General features: G+C 40.9%; 1 protein-coding gene across 3 annotated transcripts in view; it reads left to right on the forward strand.

The window, feature by feature from the left end:
* TATDN1 (TatD DNase domain containing 1) overlaps positions 1-22,878 on the forward strand; it is a 29,876-nt gene that overhangs the window by 5,791 nt on the left and 1,207 nt on the right. For all 3 annotated transcript variants that reach the window (XM_045003074.1, XM_045003073.1, XM_045003072.1), the window contains exons 4-11: positions 3,659-3,722; positions 5,808-5,951; positions 6,040-6,082; positions 13,897-13,982; positions 14,089-14,129; positions 15,301-15,377; positions 17,057-17,127; positions 19,247-19,373. In XM_045003074.1, coding sequence (XP_044859009.1) covers positions 3,659-3,722; positions 5,808-5,951; positions 6,040-6,082; positions 13,897-13,982; positions 14,089-14,129; positions 15,301-15,377; positions 17,057-17,127; positions 19,247-19,373 — 653 coding nt within the window. The remainder of the gene's footprint in view (positions 1-3,658; positions 3,723-5,807; positions 5,952-6,039; positions 6,083-13,896; positions 13,983-14,088; positions 14,130-15,300; positions 15,378-17,056; positions 17,128-19,246; positions 19,374-22,878) is intronic.

Here is a 22,878-nt window from a genome sequence, read left to right on the forward strand (position 1 = left end):
ATTAGCTGGTCACAAAAATACGTGCAAGGGCATCCTTTTTTCAAAAAACTTGTGTATAGGACTCGTCATGGCCTGTTTTACAATGTAAGGCTATGCAAGCAGGGAGGGAGGGGGAAGTTTTCTGGGTGTGTTGTATTGCAGGAGGCCAGTATTGACTTCTGTTGTCTATGTAACTCTCTCACTTTGTGATTACCTCTATCAGCCTACACCAAATATTCATGTGGCCTTGATTCTGTAAACACTTTAGTTCAACGGTTCTCAAACTGGGATCTGTGAGTCATGTCTGGGGCCACAGGCACCACTGATCAACTCCTCCCCCTCCCAGTGGCTCCTGCATGCCTTGGAATAACTGTTCAGCAGCATGCAGGAGGTGCTGGGAGGGGGAGGAGCAGGGACAGGGCACGTTCAGGGGAGGGGTCAGAAAGAGGCAGGAAAGAGATGGGGTCAGGGTGGAGCGGGGACGGGAAGTGGTGGGGACTTGAGGATGGGGTGGAGTGGGAATAGGGTTGAGGTTGAGCACCCCCAAGGAAAATTAGAAGCCGGCTTTAGTTCAGTCATCTTTATATGCTTTTCACCTGTGTAAAGTTAAGCATGTCCATAGATGTTTGCAGGTTCAGGCCATTAGCTGACTCTCTGTTAGTAGATGTAAATGTACTGTTAGTAGAGTACTTGCATGTATTTAAATTTACATAATTATGTGAAAATTTGGAACTCTTTGACTAAAATAATTGTTTTCATAAATTGTCCAAAGGCTCCTTCCCAACTCCAGTGACCAGTGAATATTCAAGAAACAAATATCTAGTCCCACTCCTTTTTATTGGACCTCTGTAAAATTAAGGAAATTGTTATTACAAACAAAAATATGAATCGGCAGTTTCATGATATTATAAAGGTATTTTACTCTGTTAATAACGCATACATTTTAGTTTGTTTTAAAAAGAAAAACCCCTATCTCTTTCACAGGAACAAGTATTTTAATCTGAAAGGAGTTAAAATTTGGAGAGCAAGGGAAAAGTTCTCAAAGTAACTAATGTAGAATCAGTAATACTTAGCACTTATGTAAGTGCTGTACAAACATTATTCAATCCTCACAACACTCCTGTGATGTAAACAATTAGTAATATTCCTATTTTGCGCATAGAGAAACTGATAAGTGTAGATTAAGTAATTTGCCCAAGAGCACATAGCAGAGCCCAGATTAGAATTCAGGAATTTCTTACTCTTAGCCATGTGCTCAGTTGTTTCCAGCTTGCATAGATTTAGAGGTCTCTTCTGTCTCTGTTTCCAGTTGCCTTAGAGTCTAAGGCTTAGACACTTGAATTGTTCTTTTGAAAATATTTCTATTTGTGTGAGTTAGTTGTGCCTTAATGTGTGCTTAAGATGTATGCTGTGAACATTTATCCCTAAACCTCAGCTGCAATGAGCTGGTTTGGGTTTAATTCACTCCTCTGATGCCCATTTAAGACTGACTATTGATTAGTTTTTTAAACTGTGGTAGTAATGACCCCACATAAACTCCCAAAGGACAGATAAGTATGTTACTTCTAGGTATTTCCCAAAAACTATTTCCTCATTTATAGGAATGAGATCTGTAGATACATTTTAAATTGACATGCAGTGTCACAATCATTGTGTTGCTGTTTTGTTGCTCTCCCGATTAGTCCTAGAGAAGCTTACATCTTTCACAGTAAGGGGCTTGTTCTCCTCAACAGAGCACAGTGACCAGTAACATTCATGGGAATTATGGACATATATCAAGTAGACAATAAACCCAAGTTACGTCCAGAGTATGTGAGAAAATTTTAAATTATTTAGCTGTCATGAGCATTGTTGGCCCTGATTCTGAAAAAAGCTCCACCCCTTCCCCCGCCACCCCCCCCCCCGCTTCCTGCCCACATTGCTCCTTGGCTGTAGGGGAAGTGGTCACTGTATGAGGCACTACCCCCCAGTCTGACCAACCCCCACCCACCCAGAACCTTCCCCACCCACCCAACCCCTCTGTATCTGGACCTCCATCCCTGCACCCAGAATCCCCCAACAAGCCCCTCTGCATCCAGATCCCGCGTGCACCCAGACCTGCCACCAAGCCACCTGCACCCAGACTGCCCCACACAGAACACTGACCTGGATCCCCCCACACTAAGCCCCTCCATACTTGGATCCTGAGCCTGCTTGCCCCACACTTGAGTCAGGGGGACAGGGCTGGGCGTGCAGGTGTGCGAGACTCTGTCCTCCGTGCTCACTGTGGAGCCATATAGATGTACTAATATGCCTAGTATATAATCTATTTGTCAAAAAACATTTCCTGAATCTTTTTTGTAGTCTGTATTGTTACAGACATACTTGCTGACCGGTATTTTGAAATAAATTACCAAAATAATTGAAAATTGTGTGATTATGTTGTGTTATTTTGACAAATAAAATATGCAGAATTTTGCAGAATTTTAAAATATTGTGTGCAGATTTTTTAAAATTTTTTGGAGCACAATTCCCTTAGGACTAATAATTGCACACCTTAACTTGTATGTGCAATTGATGTGATTGCATATCCCGATTAAATAATTATGTAGTCAAATGGCCAAATCTTGGCATTTGCACATATATTAACCTATTTGCACATGCTGTCAGAGCTATCAACTGTTCATTTTGCACAAGTAATTTAAAATCCAGTCCTGTGTTTCCAAAAACATACAATAGAAAATGTTCTATAGCGAAAGCATTACCTGGTTTGAAGAAAAACAAATAAGAGCAGAACAATCTTACATTTAAATTGCCTTTGTTCTCCCTTGGGAGAATGAGACATGGCTTTATTGCAGAGACAATAAAACACTGGATGTACATCCAACATATGAAAGGTTAAGAAGACACTTAAAACTACAGTGTTAATGTAACAAGCTCTGATGCTATGGTTAGAGCATGATACTGAGGGACAGAAACTCCTGAATTTATAATCCTGGGGTTCTAATACCGATTCCCTGAATGGCTTTTTAAAAATCACATAATACTTCTACTTTGATTTCCCCAACCGTAAAATGGGGATTATACTTTACAAATGAATTAATCCTCGCAGTACCAAGTAAAGTGCCTTGAAGATGAAAATCAAAAAGGTCAATATTGTTATTAATAGTGGTATTGCAGTAATTGAATGGACTGTGACCGTCATTAAGGTGTCAAGTATCAGAGGGGTAGCCGTGTTAGTCTGGTTCTGTAGAAGCAGCAAAGAATCCTGTGGCACCTTATAGACTAACAGACGTTTTGCAGCATGAGCTTTCATGGGTGAATACCCACTTCTTCAGATGCAAGTGGGTATTCACCCACGAAAGCTCATGCTGCAAAACGTCTGTTAGTCTATAAGGTGCCACAGGATTCTTTGCTGCTTCGTCATTAAGGTGGGAGACTAATTTATGTACTACTGAACAAAAGCCACAATTTGGCCTATAGTACATTCACTAGTATGTCTCCTGAGTCTTAATGAATGCATGGTTTATCAGAATACTAATATATTCATAATACAAATAGCTGCTTGGCTTTTCTCTGTCTAGGTTCTTCTATGATTTCTGTCACTGGTATCTGAGTGCCTTTTGAAGCATTTCCTGGTTGTTTGCTGTTAATTCAAAGTTGAACACACATTTACTAACAATATTTTTCTTCGTTTTAGTTTATGATTACAGGCGGAAATCTACAAGATAGTAAAGATGCATTGCAGCTGGCACAGACAAACGGTATCCTTACTTTAAAATACATGATATATATTTAATCTCCGGAGCTGTAGATTTCCCTCTTCCCCATGGTAATTAATATTTAAAATTAGTTATTCCTGGAGCTATTGGCAGAATCCACATGATTCAGAATAAAGAAAAGAAAAAATATATCCGGGTCAGATGGATATATTCTACATGATTTATTTCTTGTTATTACAGAGGGCTTGAGGTATTGGTGGATATCAGTCCTTCCTATCTTCTGTTTCTGTATTTCTAGATAAAACAAATGAAGAGTGTTTTTTGGAGGAGGAGTACTTCTCTATCATAGAAGAATGTACAGAATAGCCAGCTCCCCTTATTATCTATTTCAGGGATTTTCAAAAGGCATTTGACAGTCTGCAGAGGCAAACATTGTAGAATATTCTTCAGTCTTACGGAATTCCAGCTAAAGTTATCAGCGTCGTCAATGCTGTATACAGCAATGCAAAGTGTACTGTAGGAGTGAACTACCAGACAACAGCGTGGTTCAGCATGGACAGTGGTGTGAAACAGGGCTGCATTGTGTATCTGATAATGAAGCATATTACCAACACAAACACTGGCATAGCATGGGTAGTTGCCAAATGCCTAGAAGGCCTAGACTTCTGGTGATATCGTGCTGTTGAACGACACCCCCAAAAGCTACCATCGAAGACAGACACCTTGGCAAAAACAGGAAGCCAAGCAAGGCTCTAAATCAGTTACGCTAATACAAACATCCTTGAAACCCGAATGTTAAGCTGTGGCATCCTACTGGAAGGTAAAACCGTCAAGAAAGTAGAATAGAAGTTCATTTACATGGTTAGCACCAGACTAGCCAATGGAGACCTCAGGAAAGAAATGACAACAAGGATAGGAAAGGCATCCACAGCATTCACTAAACTCAACAACGTATGGAAATCAAAGATATAGAGAGCCCAAACAAAACTGAGAATTGTCAACTCAAACGTAATCTCAGTGCTAATAGAGCTGGAGCTCTACCAAACAATTAAACAAAAAACCACGTGCCTTTGAAAATAAGTGCCTTTGAAAGATCCTAGGCCTTGGATGGAAAGATTTCATCACCAGTGAAGAGAGCCAAGAAATTACGAACCAGCAACTTGTCTCTACCAGAATCAGAAGGAAGTGCTTGATGTATTTGGGGCATATACTCTGGATGCCAACCCCCAGACTTTCACATGAACCTGTCAAGTGGAAACCAACTGGTGTGAGGAAACAAGGGTGCCCAAGAAAAATCTTAAGAAGCCTTAGTATGGAGGGCAGAACAGTTGGTCTGAACACCATAGAGCAGATGGAAGCAGCAGCTAATGACAGAAGGCGATGGAAGAGACTCACAACTCTGGTGCGAGAAGGATGTAATAATAATACTTCTCTGGCCTCTGCCCTTCTGGAGCCAGCTGAAATGCTAGTATAGTATTTACTGCTCAGGCCTGCAGTGCCACACACTGTGGAGTTTGTGCTGTTTGTAGTAATATGACTACCATGTGGAATGGGGATATCTTTCTTTTTATTGCAGTGTTTGCAGGTTCCCCTTTCTCTTTCTGTTTGAAAGCAACCTCCATCCACTGTTCACTTAGATCCCTATTTAGCAGATCATTTAAGCATGTGAATGATCCCATCCCTGTTCAGCAAAGCAGTTAAGCCTGTGCTTAAAATTCAGTATATGCTTAAATGCTCTGTTGAATAAGGCTGGGATTATTCATGTGCTTAAGTGTTTTGTTGAGTTGTGGCATTAATTTCTTTCACAAACATGCCCACAAATTCTGTTAATGTAACCTGTGGTATCAAAGTGTCAAAGCTTCTCGACAAATTACCCCCTTACCTAGCCGGACTGAATCTCTCCTACCCCAACAAGGATTGCATAGGAGATTGGAGCCAGTGGGAGTAAGAAAGTCACATGTTAAATCATGAGCCTCAGAGCTGAAGGTCACCTGGTTTGCTTGAACCAGCCCAGTTTCTGCCCAGGGTTTGCCCCAAGGAGAAAATAAATTCAGTATGAGTTGCTGTGAATTTGATATAAACTTATTGTATTCCTGGAAATAAAATTCTAATACTGTTATGCACTAGACATGTTTTACAGTACGGTTGGCTGTCATCCCACCCGCTGTGGAGAATTTGAGCAGAATGACCCTGACCAATATTTAGCTGAATTGCAAAATCTAGCTGAAAAAAATAAGGGGAAGATCAGAGCAATTGGGGAATGTGGCCTGGGTAAGTATTGTAGGATAGCTCAAGATTATTCTATTTTGTTATATTCTTAAAAAAACAAGGAATTGATTGTTCTTTTTTTCTTTTGTAGATTTTGATAGATTAGAATTTTGCCCTAAAGACACCCAACTCAAGTAAGAAAGATTTGATAACTACAGAGATTGATGTATAAATCTTTACAGCGATTTACAACATTTTTCATTTTGCATTTTAGCAACTGGCATTTTGTTGGCATGCGGACCTTATTCTATCTGTAAAATACACTTATTCTAACTTGAAGTCTGATAAGCTATTAGTTTTTGACCAGCAATAATGATTTTATAGGAAAGAGACCTACATTCAAGAAAAATCAGGTACTTATGGTGCAATTCACAAAGCAATTTAGGTGGTTAAATTCCATAGTTAGACACCTAAATGTGTATAACCTCACTGCAATCCATGAAACTCCTTGGCTGCCGCCTAACCCTCTAGATGCCTAAACTCTCTCAGCACCTAACTTTTTGCTGTAAAAGTTCCATAGTTGCTTAAATTGTAGACCCTGGGACATGTGCACTGATGCCTCCCTCTAGGCTTCCAGACACCTGTCTCTCACCAGAACCCCAGAGCAATCTGTGAACTGGGGGACGATAGGCATTTGGCCGCCTAAGTTGCATGCAGGGCCTTCTGTGGTAAGCAACCTCTGAGCACACCAAACAGATTGGGTTCCATTCAGAATCCGGCTGGAGGAGGTTGTGGTGCCCATCTTACAACTTTTATCCCTGTGTTTAGCGCACTCACCTGGGATGTGGGAGACCCAGATTCAATTTTTCCCTCTCTGCCAGAGTTGTAGAAAGGATTTGAACAGGGGTCTCTCCCACCTCTCAGGAGGGTGGTCTAACCGTGGGATATTCTGGTGGTCTAATCCATAGGATATTCTGATGTGGAGCTCCCTCAGTCTCTCCTGTTGAAACTGTTCCACTGTGGATAAATAATGAAAGAGTGATTGGAGCAAGGGGATTGGCTCCCACCTAATGTGCTGGCTTTTGCAGATTGCAGTGTTGTTCCTGTGATTTTTCTAGGCACCTAAAAGGCACTGTGATGCTCAGTGCTGCAATGCTAAGTTCCTTTATGGAGTGTTGTGTCCAGTTCAGGGTGCCACATTTCAGGAAAGATGTGGATGAGTTGGAGAAAGTCCAGAGAAGAGCAACAAAAATTATTAAAAGTCTAGAAATCACGACCTATGAGGGAAGATTGAAAAAATTGGTTTTGTTTAGTCTGGAGAAGAGAAGACAAGTTTTCAAATACATAAAAGGTTGTTACAAGGAGAAGGGAGGTAAATTGTTCTCTTTAAGCTCTGAGGATAGGACAAGAAGCAATAGGCTTAAATTGCAGCAAGGGCGGGTTAGGTTGGACATTAGGAAAAACTTCCTGTCAGGATAGTTAAGCACTGGAGTAAATTTCCTAGAGAGTTTGTGGAACTCTGTCATTTGGAGATTTTTAAGAACAGGTTAGACAAATACCTGTCAGGGATGGTCTAGATCAGAGGTGGGCAAACTACGGCCCGCAGGACCCTCCTGCCCAGTCCCTGAGCTAGCCCCCAGCCCCTTCCCCGCTGTTCCCTCTCCCCCACAGCCTCAGCTCACTGTGCCACCGGCACAATGCTCTGGGTGGCGAAATTTTGCCGGGCAGCACAGCTGCAGAGCCGCATCCTGACCCGGTACTCTGTAATGTGCAGTGGCGTGGCTGACTCCAGCCAGGCGGCGCGGCTGTAGCACTGCCACCGCGCTGCCTGGAGCACCGGTGGCTAAGGGGTCTGGGAGCAGGCGGTGGGGTGGGTAGAAGGCAGGGGAGTTCGGGGGTGGTAGTCGGGGTGTGGATAGGGGTTGGGATGGTCAGAGGGTGGGGAACAGGGGGGTTGAATGGGGGTAGGAGGTCCCAGGGGGCAGTCAGGAAGGAAGAGGTGGGTTGGATGGGGCAGCGGGAGGGAGTCAGAGGCAGGGGTTTGGGGGCAGTAAGGGGACAGGGAGAAGGGGTGGTTGGATGGGGCAGGGGTCCTGGGAGGGCAGTCAGGAATGAGAGGAGGGGTTGGATGAGGTGGCGCGGGGAAGTCAGGGGCAGGGGGTCCAGGGGAGGTCAGGGGACAGGGAACGGGGCAGGGGGGGAAATGGGGCAGGGGTCCTGGAGGGGCCATCAGGGGGTGAGAAGCGGGGCGGGGGGGTCGATAGGGGGTGGGGGACGGGCCATGCCTGGCTGTTTGGAGAGGCGCAGCCTCCCCTAACCGGCCCTCCATACAATTTTGGAAAACTGACGCGGCCCTCAGATCCAAAAAGTTTGCCCGCCCTGGTCTAGATAATACTTAGTCCTGCCATGAGTGCAGGGGACTGGACTAGATGACCTCTTGATGTCCTTTCCAGTCCTATGATTCTATTCCACTCTTAATATTGTAAAACCACTCTTATACCTGACATTAAATCGATACTTCCCTTGCTGTAAAATCAGTGAGAATTTGTGAGTTTCTGGGTAGGAGAGGCATTCACTGACTTTGCTATTCAAGAACTGTCAGGAGCTCCAGTCTGGAGGGAAGCCTACAATAGGCAAAAACAACAAGGAGTCCAGTGGCACCTTAAAGACTAACAGATTTATTTGGGCATAAGCTTTCCTTGGTAAAAAACCTCACTTCTTCAGATGCATGCATGGTTTTACTCCATGCATCTGAAGAAGTGAGGTTTTTTACCAAGGAAAGCTTATGCCCAAATAAATCTGTTAGTCTTTAAGGTGTCACTGGACTCGTCGTTTTTGTGGATACAGACTAACACAACTACCGCCTGATACTTGACACCATACAGTAGGCAGTGGCATAGAAGCTGAGCTGTGGGGAAGGAAGGCTTGTAGAAGGGAGTGGAACTGTCAGAGAGGATAAAGCCTGCAGCGGACAAGGGGGCAAAATATTGGCAAGGGAGGCCTTAGGAGCAGGGCAATCTAGGAAAGCTGGTGAGGAGCGGGCTGGTTTGTCAAAGGACAAAGCATGCATTAAGGAGCAGGGAAGGGGCTGAGTTGTTCTGATGGAGGCATGCTGGCACTGCACCCAGAGTTGGGTTGTGGTGTTGGGGAGGAAACCCTGCAGAAATGAGTGAGGCTGTCTAGGGAAGCAGTTGAGAAATACATTTTTGACAGCAGATGATACATTTCAACAAAATGACCTTTGGACTTGTGGATGATGCTTGCACATTGCTGTCCGAGCAGGGAGAGGACTAATGTCATTCACAGAAGTGGAGAGGTTACCTAGGACTTTTTACACTTTGCACCTGCAGTATGAAGGTGTAGCTTTTGCTACAGAAGGTATAGTGGCTTGTAAATAGGCTAAAAGCTACATTATTACCATGCTACTGCTCTTGCCTCTTGTAGTAAGAGGATTAGCCAAGTGGCCAGCATATTTTTTCTTGTTCTTATTATTAGTTTCCAGTAGCAACCAAAATGTGCTGAATTCAATGAAGCGCAGCCTGGTGAAGATTGTTCAACCATTGCTATGAAATGAAACACTGGAATAGTGAGCAGGAGTAGATGATGTCACTTTGAAGATTCTTCTGTTTCCCTAAACAGAGCTACTGAAATAAATCTTTAGAGTCTAATTGTTCCTTTCCACTATACAAGCTAACAGACAGCTCTCTGAATCAGCATGGTCAGTGATGCAAGTGCTTGACTTATAGTTTTAGTAGGCTAGAGGAAAACCTCTAATCAGCCATACTTAAATTGGAGTGGGAGGGTAGAAGAGTGAAAATAGAACAGGGAGATCATCTGTGAGTTGCAGAGGCAGAAAGTCTCTACCATTGGATTGTTCAGTGGATTGTGTGAAATAAATTGGTTTTGTCAGTTCAGTTCCTGATGGCTCCACTTAGCATCCTTGCTGGAAATCACCACAGAGAAAAGATAGATGGGGGGTGAGGGGAGGGGAATGAGAGCAGGCAACAAAGAAATGTAAAATGGGGAAAGACACATGCCACTTTTAGATTTGTAAATTTAATTTTATTATTTTCCTAGATATTTTTGCATTTTGCTGCCAGCTGTCCCACATATGTCTGGGAAAATTACTGTTAAGAGAGTTTTAAAATTGCATGCCATAGTGTTAGGGAAAGTTTTACAATTAATAATTTTAAAAACATCATAAGGACGCGGAAAGAAAAAAACAAAAGGGTGGAGTGAGGGTAGCCAATTTTCCAGTTGTCGTCTTAGAGGGAGTCAAACTGTTATACTAGTTATTAAGATTGCTAGCAGTCAGCCAGATGTTATCCTGTAAGAGAAGAAAAGTGACACTGTTTCCCAGTTATACCTGAGTATGGCTTCTAAGTTCCATTTCATGCTTAAACGTTATTTCTGTTGTAGTGTAACTTTGTTTCCTTGGGGACAATTTTCTATGAAGATTAGAGGATATCTCATCATGAATGGCTGTGCAAGACAGGTGACAAAGTCCTTTGGTAAAGCTGCCCCAAGAGCAGTTTATATCAAGTTTTCCTCCTTCCTCTTTCTCACCTGTTGCGGTGTAGAAATCATAAAAATTGGAGATTCAGGGATATGTATTAATGTAACATGAATAACTTTCAAGTTGATGGAATTCCTTTAGTGTGTTGTCTGGATACTGTGGTTATATTAATTTGGATTCTTTGGTTAAATAATATTTGGTTGCTAGCTATTATAGCTTTTGTGGTTAAATAATTGAGGTGGTTTGACAGCTGGCTTTTTTTTTTTTTTTTAAATAGCTATTGTTGTTTTTTCTCCCCTCTCCCTTGGGAAGAGTAGGCTTTGTGTGACTGTCCCTTGATTGATGCTAGTTCTCTGGTGCTACCACTCACTCTTTTTTTGCATTTGTCAAGTTTTTCTTTCCCCTTGTTCTGTATGTATGGTTATCATATTATGTATTTATTAATATATGTCCAGTCCACACTCGTGCTGTGCATCATACATACCTGCATGTGGCCTGGATCTTCCCTTTAAAGGGTTTTTTAGGTATAAGGATAGGAATACTCTGTGCTTATTAGTTTAAGCAACACAATATAAAGAAACTTGACAAATGCAGTAAGTATCATTTTGTTGGGCAGGCAGCAGTGTCCTCTTGCCTTGTCCAATTAATGTTATCCTCCAAAGTGTTTACTCACAGTGAGTCTGCTATTCATTCTTGACCATATGACATGCATAAGTGCCCCCTCACATTTCCTGATCAGTTGTAATTTGCCAGTCTGGTGACAGCTTGGCAGCCAACCAACCAGAAATGATCAATGTAGCAATCTAGAGACAGAACTAGCTACAAATGGAAATTGACATGGTGTGGAAATACTAATTGGTTTGCTTTGGTAAGTGTGTTGGGAAAACTGGCAACCTAGATGGTTTGCCTCCACCCACCTTTCCATATGTCTTTATAGAGCTCCTACATGACTACTACTGACCCTTCATCCATCAAAGAAGAGAATAGCAAGGGGTAGAAAAGGCAGGGAGAGGGAGACAGATAAGAGAGAATTAGGCAAACCAAATGCAGAAAAAAGGAAGGAGGAGGGGAGATAGATAACAGAAGACCTGAAGAGGGTTAAGATAGGAGAAGTGGGGCAGAAATAATAGTAGTGATCCTAATGTTGGTACCTCAATCTTCCATTGAGAAATGACACACCAAAATTTAAAGTCTTTCTTGGTAGCCTACCATACAAGTAAAATAACTGGCAGCCTGCTACCTAATTATAGCAGTTTGAGGATATAAAGGCCAGGGGAATGCTCCCCTGTTTTCTCCAACCCACAGATACACAATTTGATTGGTCTTTGTGCTGTTGATATCCAGATGACCTTAACCCCCTCCTGTTTCCTAATTTTTTTGGGAGAAGTGCTGCAACTGTGCGAAATTTAAACCTAAAGTTCCTCAATTTTTAAAGCTTCCTGGAGATAATTCAGTTCTTAAAAAAAAAAAAAAAATGTGGAGGGGAAAGAGGGAGGTCACACTTCTGATTCAGTGTCTGCCCAGCATAAACCCCTTTGCATTCCCCCAATGTTGCCATTCCTGACCTCTTATTAACCAGGGCTGCCTGGGGGGGGGAGGAGGACAAGTGGGGCAATTTGCCCTGGGCCCCACAGGGACCCTGTCATAAATAAACTGATCAGGGTTAAGGTCTCTTCTGTAGAAAATACAGAATCTCTATGAGTCCAAGCTGGACACTCATAGGGTGTAACCTTGCTAAGTTCTGGAGAGAATCCTCTCTCCTTCCTTTCTCAGTAAAAGCAATATCAGCAAACAGGAATAAAGCATTTCCTTTAGCAAACACACAATTGCAAATATAGAAAGCAACTCAAAAGACTAATTCGCCTTTCTAATTAATACTCACTATTAAATAGTAGAAACTACTCCAGGAGAACTTGGAGACATGACTTACCTCTCTTAGATCCAAAAAGAGCTCTCTGAGCAAAACAGGAAACACAGACAAAGGCTTCCCTCCACAGAGATTTGAAATTCCCCTGTCCCTTGATTGGTCCTCTGGTCAGGTGTTTCTCAGGTTACTGAGCTTGTTAACCCTTTCCAGGGAAAAGAGACCTTAACCCTGATCTGTTTATTTATGACAGACCCCCACAAGAATATAGTATTCTATAATATTGCAACTTTTTTTTATGGACGGGGCCCCCAAAATTGCTTTGCCCCAGGTCCCCTGAATCCTCTGAGTGGCCCTGTTATTAACTGACTTCCAAAATATATCACTTAATATAGTAAGGTGCCCAGGGGAAGACTTCCCTTTAAAGATCTATCCTTTAGCCATTTCACAGGCAAAAACTCCCATTCAGTGGAACCATTAGTGCAGTGATACCCAGACTTCAGTGGTTCAGGAGCCAAACTAGCCATCAACATTATCTAAAAGAGCCACGGTAGTGCGAATTCATTGTTCCATTTACTATACATACCAGTGGTTCTCAAACTTTTTTTCACAGACCACTTGAAAATTGCTGAGGGTTTCAGAAGACCACTTAATGGCCTTTCCAAATGTTGTTTGTACCATTAGCTAACTATTGAAAAGCGCTTTGGATAAAAAAGTTATATTAAAAAAAACCTTAATAATAAACATTTTTTTGTTCTACAAATAAAGCGCACAACTCATATTTTAATATCCATAGTCTTCACTTTCGAATGTGTTGATGTGCCCTCTCTCCCCTGCCGTGGCAGCCCCCAAGCTGGGGCTGAGAAGAAGGGGGTTCTCTCCCGTCCCACAGCAGCCACAGAGCTGCCATCTCTCCCCAGCAGTTGCAGCCCGGGAGCTGGAGGAAGTCACCTCTTTCTCTGGCCGCCACAGGCCTGCACGTCCCAAATTCCTCCCCCCTCCGCCCTTCTCACCCACCCTCTATTGCCTCTCCAAGGCCACCACTTCACCTTACATGTGTGTCTTCTCCAGGGTCCAGGCTCGTAATTAGTGGAGCCACACCTGAGGCTCCACTAATTAGGTGGGTGGCCCTTCATTCTCTCATGTGTGACCGCCCAGGCATGCACCTTAGAGGGAACTATCCACAGACCACCTGATTGGAGCTCGCGGACCACTGGTGGTCCACAGACCACAGTTTGAGAACCTCTGATCTATACTATTTATGTATTTTATTTATATATAAATGATCACACCAAAATGACTGAGCAGGTATTCTACAATTGGCTAATAACATTGTAAAAGCATCGTGATTGACTTAGCTTGATTAATAATTAAATCACAGTGTTTTAATATCACGTACTGCAAAGAGCCACAGGAGACCCATTAAAGAGCCTCTTGTGGCTCCTGAGCCTCAGTCTGAATATCACCGCTTTAGTGTCTTAAATCTTGTGGAAAAAAATGCACAGTTGTTTTTTTTTGTTGTTGTTGTTTTTTTAAAAAGCCAATTTTGCCTCATGGCATCCTTTACACCATTTTTATTCAATCTTGCACTGAATTTCTATCTTAAAAACATTTTTTTTTTCTTACAGATACTTTGAAAAGCAATTTGACCTGTCAGAGCAAACAAAATTGCCAATGTTTCTCCATTGTAGAAATGCACACACTGAATTTTTAGGTGGGTTTTGCTCAAGACTGAATGTGACAAAAGTTTTTAATAGTTTGCTTTTGCCCTTTAGCAAACAGTTAGTTTTGCTTATATTGTTCTTTCTTTTAATTGGCAGAGATAATGAGAAGGAATAGAGATAGATGTGTGGGAGGAGTGGTAAGTATGAACCACGTTATAATAAATTATATTCAATCTAGCACTTATTTCATTGTTTTGAGTACTATCCTTCTGTTTGTAATATAATCTCAGTAGATTTTCGGTTAAACCATATAAACCACTCCAAATCCATAGTAGCTTTACAATCCCTTTCACTACTTTTATCCTTCCCATTGTTGCTTTTCCAAGAGTTTCTTGCAAGGTGTGAGGATTGGTCAAGGAGAGAGAGAGACTTTGCAGCTGACATCAGCAGTTTTTATTGGCTTGCCAGAAGTGCAGCTTTAAGCACTTTTTGCTTAAACTGGCCCCTTCCCAATTCTGAAGCATCTACAGTTGCAGTTAGTTGTAAGGAGTACTAATCCTGTCTAGAAATTGAAACCCAATATCAAATGGTGGGCTTTGTACATGGAAATGGGCAAGGTTCAGTTTAGATATTGATTGGTAGGATACCGTATCACCAAGAGTAAAAAAATAGGTCATACTTTTAACATAAGGGTCATGCTTACATCACTCCAAATGAGTCTGTTTTAGTGATGAAGCCCTCTCCATCGTTGGTCCTACTACCACTAATGTCTAGGATGCCTTTTCTGTGATTGACAAACTGCAGTTTTTCTGGTGCAACTAACTTTGTACCACTGCATTTTTAATTTCTTGTCTGTTGCATGCTCCAGCATGAACTGTAGCCACAAACATTCGCTTTTTTATATCAAAACACTTTGTCAAAACCATGTCCAGATGTAACTTTCAACCAGTATATATCTGCAGAAATTAAGGTTTTATATTTTAATGTTAAAAATATAACTGCAAACAAAGGACAATTTTTAAAAGAACTCTTGCAGGTTACTTTAAGATATAATCATCATCTGTGGCTAAGAGAGAAGGGCAGGCCATCCTTCTGAAATGCTTTCAAAGCCAACACTACTTGTCAAGGGGCTGCATTCTTTTGTCAATATTCGGTTGCAGAATTCAGCCTGTTACCCTCTTGCCCAAAAGCAAAATTGCTATCGGATGAGCCTTACTGACTCTATAATTCACTGAATTCTATATAAATATATCTTGTGTATTACCTCTGGTTTTTACTTTATAATTAAGAACTATAAATATTTACACAAATATTAATTTTGGGTTACAGGTTATATACTTTATCATGTAATAAAAACATCTTTTCTAGGTACATTCATTTGATGGCACAAAGGAAGAAGCAGCTGCTATAATAGATTTGGATCTCTATATAGGAATAAATGGTTGGTAAGTTCTTTTCAACAAATATTTTAAAATAGTTTCATAACTTGAAATGAAATTACTTTTTAAAATGAGGTTAAGTCTTCAAAGCTCATTAGACTAAGTGATCATTTGTAGACAGATTTAGATTTGCACTTATTAATCTGTTAACTGCAAAAAGTTCTTAATTCACAGGTCAAATACATTCCCCTTTACTCACTGAGATAATCTAGTCTTGGGCCCTTTCTGAGACTCTCCATGCCAATTCTTGTTTGTAAATAAATGAGGTGGTGGAGTGTAGAGGCAGCTGTATTTTTGGACAGACTATAAAAAAGTAAACTATATTGTCTAGTCCAAAAGTAACCAAGAATTAATGTGACCAGCCTGATCTACCAATGGACTGGGCTGAAATAACACTATTAATTATACTGAGATGTAACTGTTTGATTTACATGAGCTCAGACTGCTACACCCTTTGGCAGGAGCCTTTAAATTATCCAGGTGAACATAGAGACCCAGCAGAAGCTTCCACAGGTTTTACCAGGTCAGTGTGGCTGTAGAAACTAATTTGTGGAATGAACTAGGACTAACATAAGAACGGCCTTACTGGGTCAGACCAAAGGTCCATCCAGCCCAGTATCCTGTCTACTGACAGTGGCCAATGCCAGGTGCCCCAGAGGGAGTGAACAGGTAATGATCGAGTGATCTCTCTCCTGCCATCCATCTCCACCCTCTGACAAACAGAGGCTAGGGACACCATTCCTTACCCATCCTGGCTAATAGCCATTAATGGACTTAACCTCCATGAATTTATCTAGTTCTCTTTTAAACCCTGTTATAGTCCTAGCCTTCACAACCTCCTCAGGCAAGGAGTTCCACAGGTTGACTGTGCGCTGTGTGAAGAACTTCCTTTTATTTGTTTTAACCTGCTGCCCATTAATTTCATTTGGTGGTCCCTAGTTCTTGTGTTAGGAGAAGGAGTAAATAACACTTCCTTATTTACTTTCTCCACACCACTCATGATTTTATATACCTCTATCATATCCCCCCTAGTCTCTTCTTTTCCAAGATGAAAACTCTTTAATCTCTCCTCATATGGGACCTGTTCCAAACCTCATATCATTTTAGTTCTCCTTTTATGAACTTTTTCTAATGCCAGTATATCTTTTTTGAGATGAGAAGACCACATCTGTACACAGTATTCAAGATGTGGGCGTACCATGGATTTATATAAGGGCAATAAGATATTCTCCGTCTTATTCTCTATCCCTTTTTTAATGATTCCTAACATCCTGTTTGCTTTTTTGACTGCCGCTGCACACTGCTTGGACGTCTTCAGAGAACTATCCATGACGACTCCAAGATCTCTTTCCTGGGCCACCTCCCAAGGTTGTCATTTTTAGCCGTGGCTTGGAATCACAGCTGGGAACTTATTTTAATATAAGTTGAAGTAAATACTTAAGCATTATTTAGAAATTAACTCTTTAAGAAACCACTTTTGCTAAGAAACCATTTTGTAAGCAAGGTAATTTAAATAGCAGCCAGACAACACTGTAATTAGTTTCTAAAAGTTATGAGCTTCATAGGGCTCTGAGAAGATGATTCCAGTCACACACGGCTTAAATGTGGTTTGAACACAAAGCCACAGTCCTTTAACAAAACATCAACTTAAGTCCAAATTCACTCCCTATTTTTATGATTTCTAGCTCACTGAAAACAGAAGCCAACTTAGAAACACTGAAGTCAATTCCTGGTGAAAGATTAATGATAGAAACTGGTAAGTTGTTGTTCTGATGGACCATACTGAATTTTTTTTAATGTTTTGAAAACTTTATTAGAAGTGGAGTTATGCTTGTATGGCAATGAATATAAAGGGCAGTCTACAGACACAAACTTACCGTCACAGTAACGGGTCAGGAATAGGGAGAGGATTACCTTGTTCTCTATGGGTATGTCTACACTGCAGTGTAAGCCCAGGGTTCGAATTCAGGCTCAAGCCTAGCCCCGCCTTCCTTCTAACACACAGATCTCTCTAACCCACGTCTCAGACCCAGGACCCCAAAGGGGTGGAGGGCCTGAGCCTGAGTTAAGCCAGGACCCACAGTTCAAACCCTGTTGCTCTGCAGCATAGACATAGCCCCACTGGACTTGTGGTCTGGGAGACTGCCAAAAGTATTCCACAATCCCACAGGCCAACTTTTTGTCCTCTAGACAGTCACATTTGAGGGACAGTCAAGTTTTTCCACACTGCACCATAATCAAAGGGCGAGAGCGGCCACATTTTGGGAGGGTGTTAAGAAATCTGGGATATGGGTGGTTGGATTCAGCCCCACATAATCCAGTGTAGATGCTGGAGCCCCAGGTTGGGATCCAGGGTTCAACAATTCCTAACATGGGATTACAAATGAGTGTAGATGCTCAAGCCTAGGTTATAATAAACCCAGTGTCTGCTAAATTGAGTTCTGTTAACCCTGGGCTTACACTGCAGTGTAGACATACCGTAAAAAACCCTCTGCCAGACTCAGTGAGCAGAGTTCACAGGCTCCAGCAGTAATTATATTCAGCCCTCTTCTGCTAGAAAAGAACATAGATGACCTTGACAGAGACTGAGGGCATGAATGAATAAAAGGGGAGACACTAAGCAGAGTGTAGATATGCCAAACATTATGGTAAAGAACATGATAAAGGCCACTCCCTTATCAGCAGTAATGGCACCTGGGTGCATAGCAGGAAATTCCAATTCATGAAGCAAAACAATATGAAAGAGGGCCTGAAAATACCTCCTGGAATAATTAGTTATGACTGAACTGATCCATTAGTGGATATCGGTTCTACTCACATTTATTTCAGACATCAGTAGTAGGACAGTTAAAAATAGATTAGGAGATTTAGTCAACAGTTATGTAATTTGGAATATCTGAAAAAGGCTGTTTTTAAAAACTCTGGTTAAATCCCTGCATTTCATTTGTGTCTTAAACAGAGGCACATCAGGGTGTATATCAGTGATACTCAGACTTCAGTAAAAACAAGGAGTCCGGTGGCACCTTAAAGACTAACAGATTTATTTGGGCATAAGCGTTCGTGGGTAAAAAACCTCACTTCTTCAGATGCTTCAGATTCTTTAAGGTGCCACTGGACTCCTTGTTGTTTTTGTGAATACAGACTAACACGGCTACCCCCTGATATCAGACTTCAGTGATTCAGGAGCCAAACTGGCAATCAACATTACCCAAAAGAGCCATAGTAGTGTGAATTCATTATTTTATTTACTATAGTACTATATATTCATATTTAAACAGTATGACCAGGAAATATTAGTTCATATATATTATTCTCACAGCAAAATGACTGACCAAGTATTATTGTTTTATCAACTACAATTGGTTAATATAGTAAAATCATCCTGATTAGTTAATAATTAAATCAGTGTTTTAATATGTGCTGAAAAGAGCCGCAGGAGATGCATTAAAAAGCCACTTGCGACTCACGAGCCTCAGTCTGAGGATCACTGGTGTATATAAACTTTCTGTGGGTTACACAGTGGTTCACTGGCTAGCAGCCCTTGTCATGATAGCATTTCTCTCCTGGCTTCTTTTATTGTACTGCATTATTGCTGAATAAAGTGGCTAATTTTATAATATGTAAAAATCTTACAGAATTTAATATAATGGAATAGTAATTTGAAGTTATTTATTCATCATCATGGATGTTAAATTAACTAATCTCATAATCATTCCTTTATCATTTGGGAGAGAAACTGTGCTTAAGAGGAATGATTTCTAAAATGGGCTTTGGTCTGTGGAAGGTGGGGAGGACATAAATTGACAGAAGAGCAAACAATTATATGAAATTACTAAACAGTTGTATACATTTAACTCTTGTTTGAATCATGCTAGATGCTCCCTGGTGTGGTGTGAAAAATACTCATGCTGGGTCAAAGTGTATAAAAACAACATTTCCCACAAAAAAGAAATGGGAAGTAGAGCACTGCTTGAAGGATAGAAATGAACCTTGCCATATAATGTAAGTATGTAATTTTTATATTTTAAACAAAGGTTTGGAAACATACACAAGTACATACAAAATTTAGGCTTAAACCAATGACAGTTATTGAATCAGGAGCAAGGTAGTGTACTCTAAGATATGTTTTACAAAATACATATATGTTTTGTGACTAACTTTTCAGAGGTTCTTGCATCTCCATTGATTTCAGCAAAATCAGGAAGCTCAGCAAATCTTAAAATCAAGTCCTTAGTGATGTCTTTTCATTTGATATCCCATGTATTCCTTCCCTCTATTTTGTAGTTCCCTTGTGTAACAAAAGGTTAATTCTCCCCTTAGCACTACCAAAATAGAGTCCAAATACCCAGATTCTAATTAGTGTCACTGTGTTGCTCCTCCAGATGTAGCTGTTAGAGTACATGCAACACCAGAAGAGCCAACTGTGTGATCTTTTAAAGTGGGAGGGTGTAGCAGGACATAGAGACAAATTACCACTGGTTTAAGCGTACTTCCAGCTGATGAGGAAGCTAGTGTTGGTGTAGCTGTAACCTGAGGATCAGTAGCAAAATGAAACTGATTAAGATCACATCAGTTTTGTTCTGCTGTACAGCCAGTAAAAACACCAGTTTGAGGTTTGGAGATAAACAAGAATGCCCGAAAAGGGAGTTTGGAGAGGGAAACTCTTCAGGTGCCTATGGACCCCGTTGCTCTAGAATCTAAATGTCTAGAAAAAACAAACAGAAGAGGGTAAATGTACTGCTTTTGATTTAGTGATTCTAGTTAATAAAATTTAAATGAGATTGGTGGCTGAAATACTCAAATCTTATCAAATGCTGATCCTTTATTGTTTCAGCCAGGTTTTGGGGTTAGATCTGCTTTCTCCCGTTTCTACCCACCACCACAAAAGATTAAGTGAAATGCCCTGATTATAAGTAGGCTTAAAAGAGTTTGATTTTTATTATTTTATAATGTCAGAGAATTATTTTTTTCCTGTTTTTATCAATTTACATTTCACAGTTGTGGGAAATTATGGGGGAGGTGAGGCAATTATTTAATGACAGTGGATGTTGAGAGTCAAAAAGTTAAAGCTGTATAATTGTAAAAACAGAAATGGTCAATATCACATCTAAATATCCTTTAATCAAACTCTAATAAGTTCTCAAGCAGCATTTTTCTCTATCTGTAAATTTCAATTATCAATGGAAAAAAATTTCATCAGTTTGTATATGGTGAAATTGACATTTACCTAAAAATCGAATTCTCCCACGCCTAGTTGTGACTTTAATTCACTTTTGGCCCAGTAACAGTTTGCAAGAGTGTCCGTCAGCAAGACTGTAAATACATTTGTAGTAATCAAAATCTGAAACTAGTTTACTAATCATAGAAATGTTGTCATTTTGAGCAAAAAAAAAAAAAAGTTAGTTTTTAAAAGCTAGTGTCTAAAAAAAGGTCTTTGGATACAGCTACTAAAGAGTCCAAATAAATTTGGCAAGTAATCCACAAGATAGTTGATTGATCTTACTTTGATATGTCATCTATTATAAAAGTGTTCAGAAGCTCTTTGTGCGTAACAATTTGTAGGAGCCTTTGAATAACGTGTGTACTTTCCATACTTTTCAATACATTATCAGACCTTATAGGGACGTAGTTTGATTTAACAATTTCTAACAATATTTTGACAAACTTGTATATGTCCCCAACTTGTAAAGTTGATCTGCTCACTGCTGCTGTTTTAGATAGGTTATCTGGATGAACCTCAAATTATGTTGAGTCTATTCATCCCCTTCTCTACACACATGCTTGTCAGCTGCTTCTGTTTCAATTTAGCTGGTAGCAGTCAACACCTTGTTACAGAGAGTGGGGGAAAACATGCATGGGAGTTCCCCGTCCCGCCCCCCAAGCAGTACATGAGATATGAAGTGCAACTAACTATGGATAAAATTTTATTTAGTAATTATTTTACTGGGGGGGTGGGGGAAGGATTTTCTAATTTCAGTGACAGTCAGCGACTTGTAACATTAGGTATAAAATGTTTAGGTCAAAATGTGACTAAAGTCAGTCACCCTTTTTAAAATGATCACAAATAGCATGCAGCCAACTTCAACCCTGAATATCAACTGTCAAATGTAAATTGGACAAAACAAAATCTTTAGTTGGTTACTTTAAAAAAACGACTTTAGTCTCAGCTAAAATGAAGTGTGGTAAGTGACACTGGAGGCCATCTTAAGTTAGATCACCAGAGATTTTGGTACCTAACTACCACTTTATATGCCTACATTCAACTCTTGCTCTGCTGCTGCCTAAATTCCTGATGGTGGGCACATGCAAAGCTGACCATGTTCTGATGCTCAGCACCTATTTCATGCCTAAACCCCAGTGGGATTCACAAACTAGACTTTCATCTATCTTGCCTGCAGGTTCCAATTTGGTAGGCATTCTCAGGGGTCACTTAAGAGCATGTCTACTGGAATGGACCCTAGAAAAACACCGCCTGAAAGTGAGGTGGAATACTTTGTCACTGGAGCAGAGACCTGAGTCTCCCAGGATAGTATGCTAACCCCTAGGCTATAGTGTTGTTCTCTCTAGGTTGATGATTAAGTATGTGACAAAGTAAAACAGCTTCAGCAGGAGAGATTGAGACGCTCATCTCAGAATACCCTGTTAGCCTAACGGTTTGGGTACTGACTTGAGAGGTAGAAGACCTGTGTTCAAGTCCCTGTTCTTAATCAGGCAAAGTGGACATCCAAACCTCTTTCCCCCACATTCTGGCAGAGTACGCTAACTACTTGGCTACTGAGGTTAAGGGCAGTACCCTCCTCCACAGTTTTACTTGAAAAAGGGCTGAGCTGATTTAGGGGTCTAATTAGGAAATGATTCACAGTGGTGGAAACAGGCATCTAATTCCCTTTGAGGGGGTGAGGCTTAGGCAAAACCTCCCTTTGGCATTATCTGCTGGTTAGTTTAGGCAGCTTCCTGCTCAGCCTATGGTGCCTTTTGTGAATCCCTTTTTTAGGCACCTAACCATCATGCACAGTGCAGAGAGCATGGGAGCCTGACTTGGGGCTAAGGTGTCCTCTGGGTGTCAGAGCACCTAAATGTAGACATTACAAGGCTGACCCTACATCCCCTTTATGGATCAAGCCCTTCATCTTTAACAACAAAAAGATGTGGCTATTAAAGGAGGAGGGTAAGGTGGAAAGTACTATAAAAATAAAACTACATCAGGCCTTTGTCATAGGCCATCTGGTGATGGTCTGTTCTCCATGAGGAGAAAATTCCGTTGTCATTGTCAGAGCTACAGAGATTCTCACCTAGTGTTAGTTGGGGTAGCTACATAAGCTTCTGTAGAGCTATGCCAATTTACACTAGCTAAATGTCTGATTTTATGGACTTCAGGTTGAGATTTTCTATTCAGGAACCTAAATAGGTGGCTGGTTTTTCAGAAGTGCTGCACTTCTACTGAAATTAAGGGGAGCTGCTGGGTGCACAGAACTTTAGGAAAAACAGGCCACTTATTTATTGGCCT

This window comes from Mauremys mutica, chromosome 2 (assembly GCF_020497125.1).
Source record: "Mauremys mutica isolate MM-2020 ecotype Southern chromosome 2, ASM2049712v1, whole genome shotgun sequence".
NCBI lineage: Eukaryota > Metazoa > Chordata > Testudines > Geoemydidae > Mauremys > Mauremys mutica.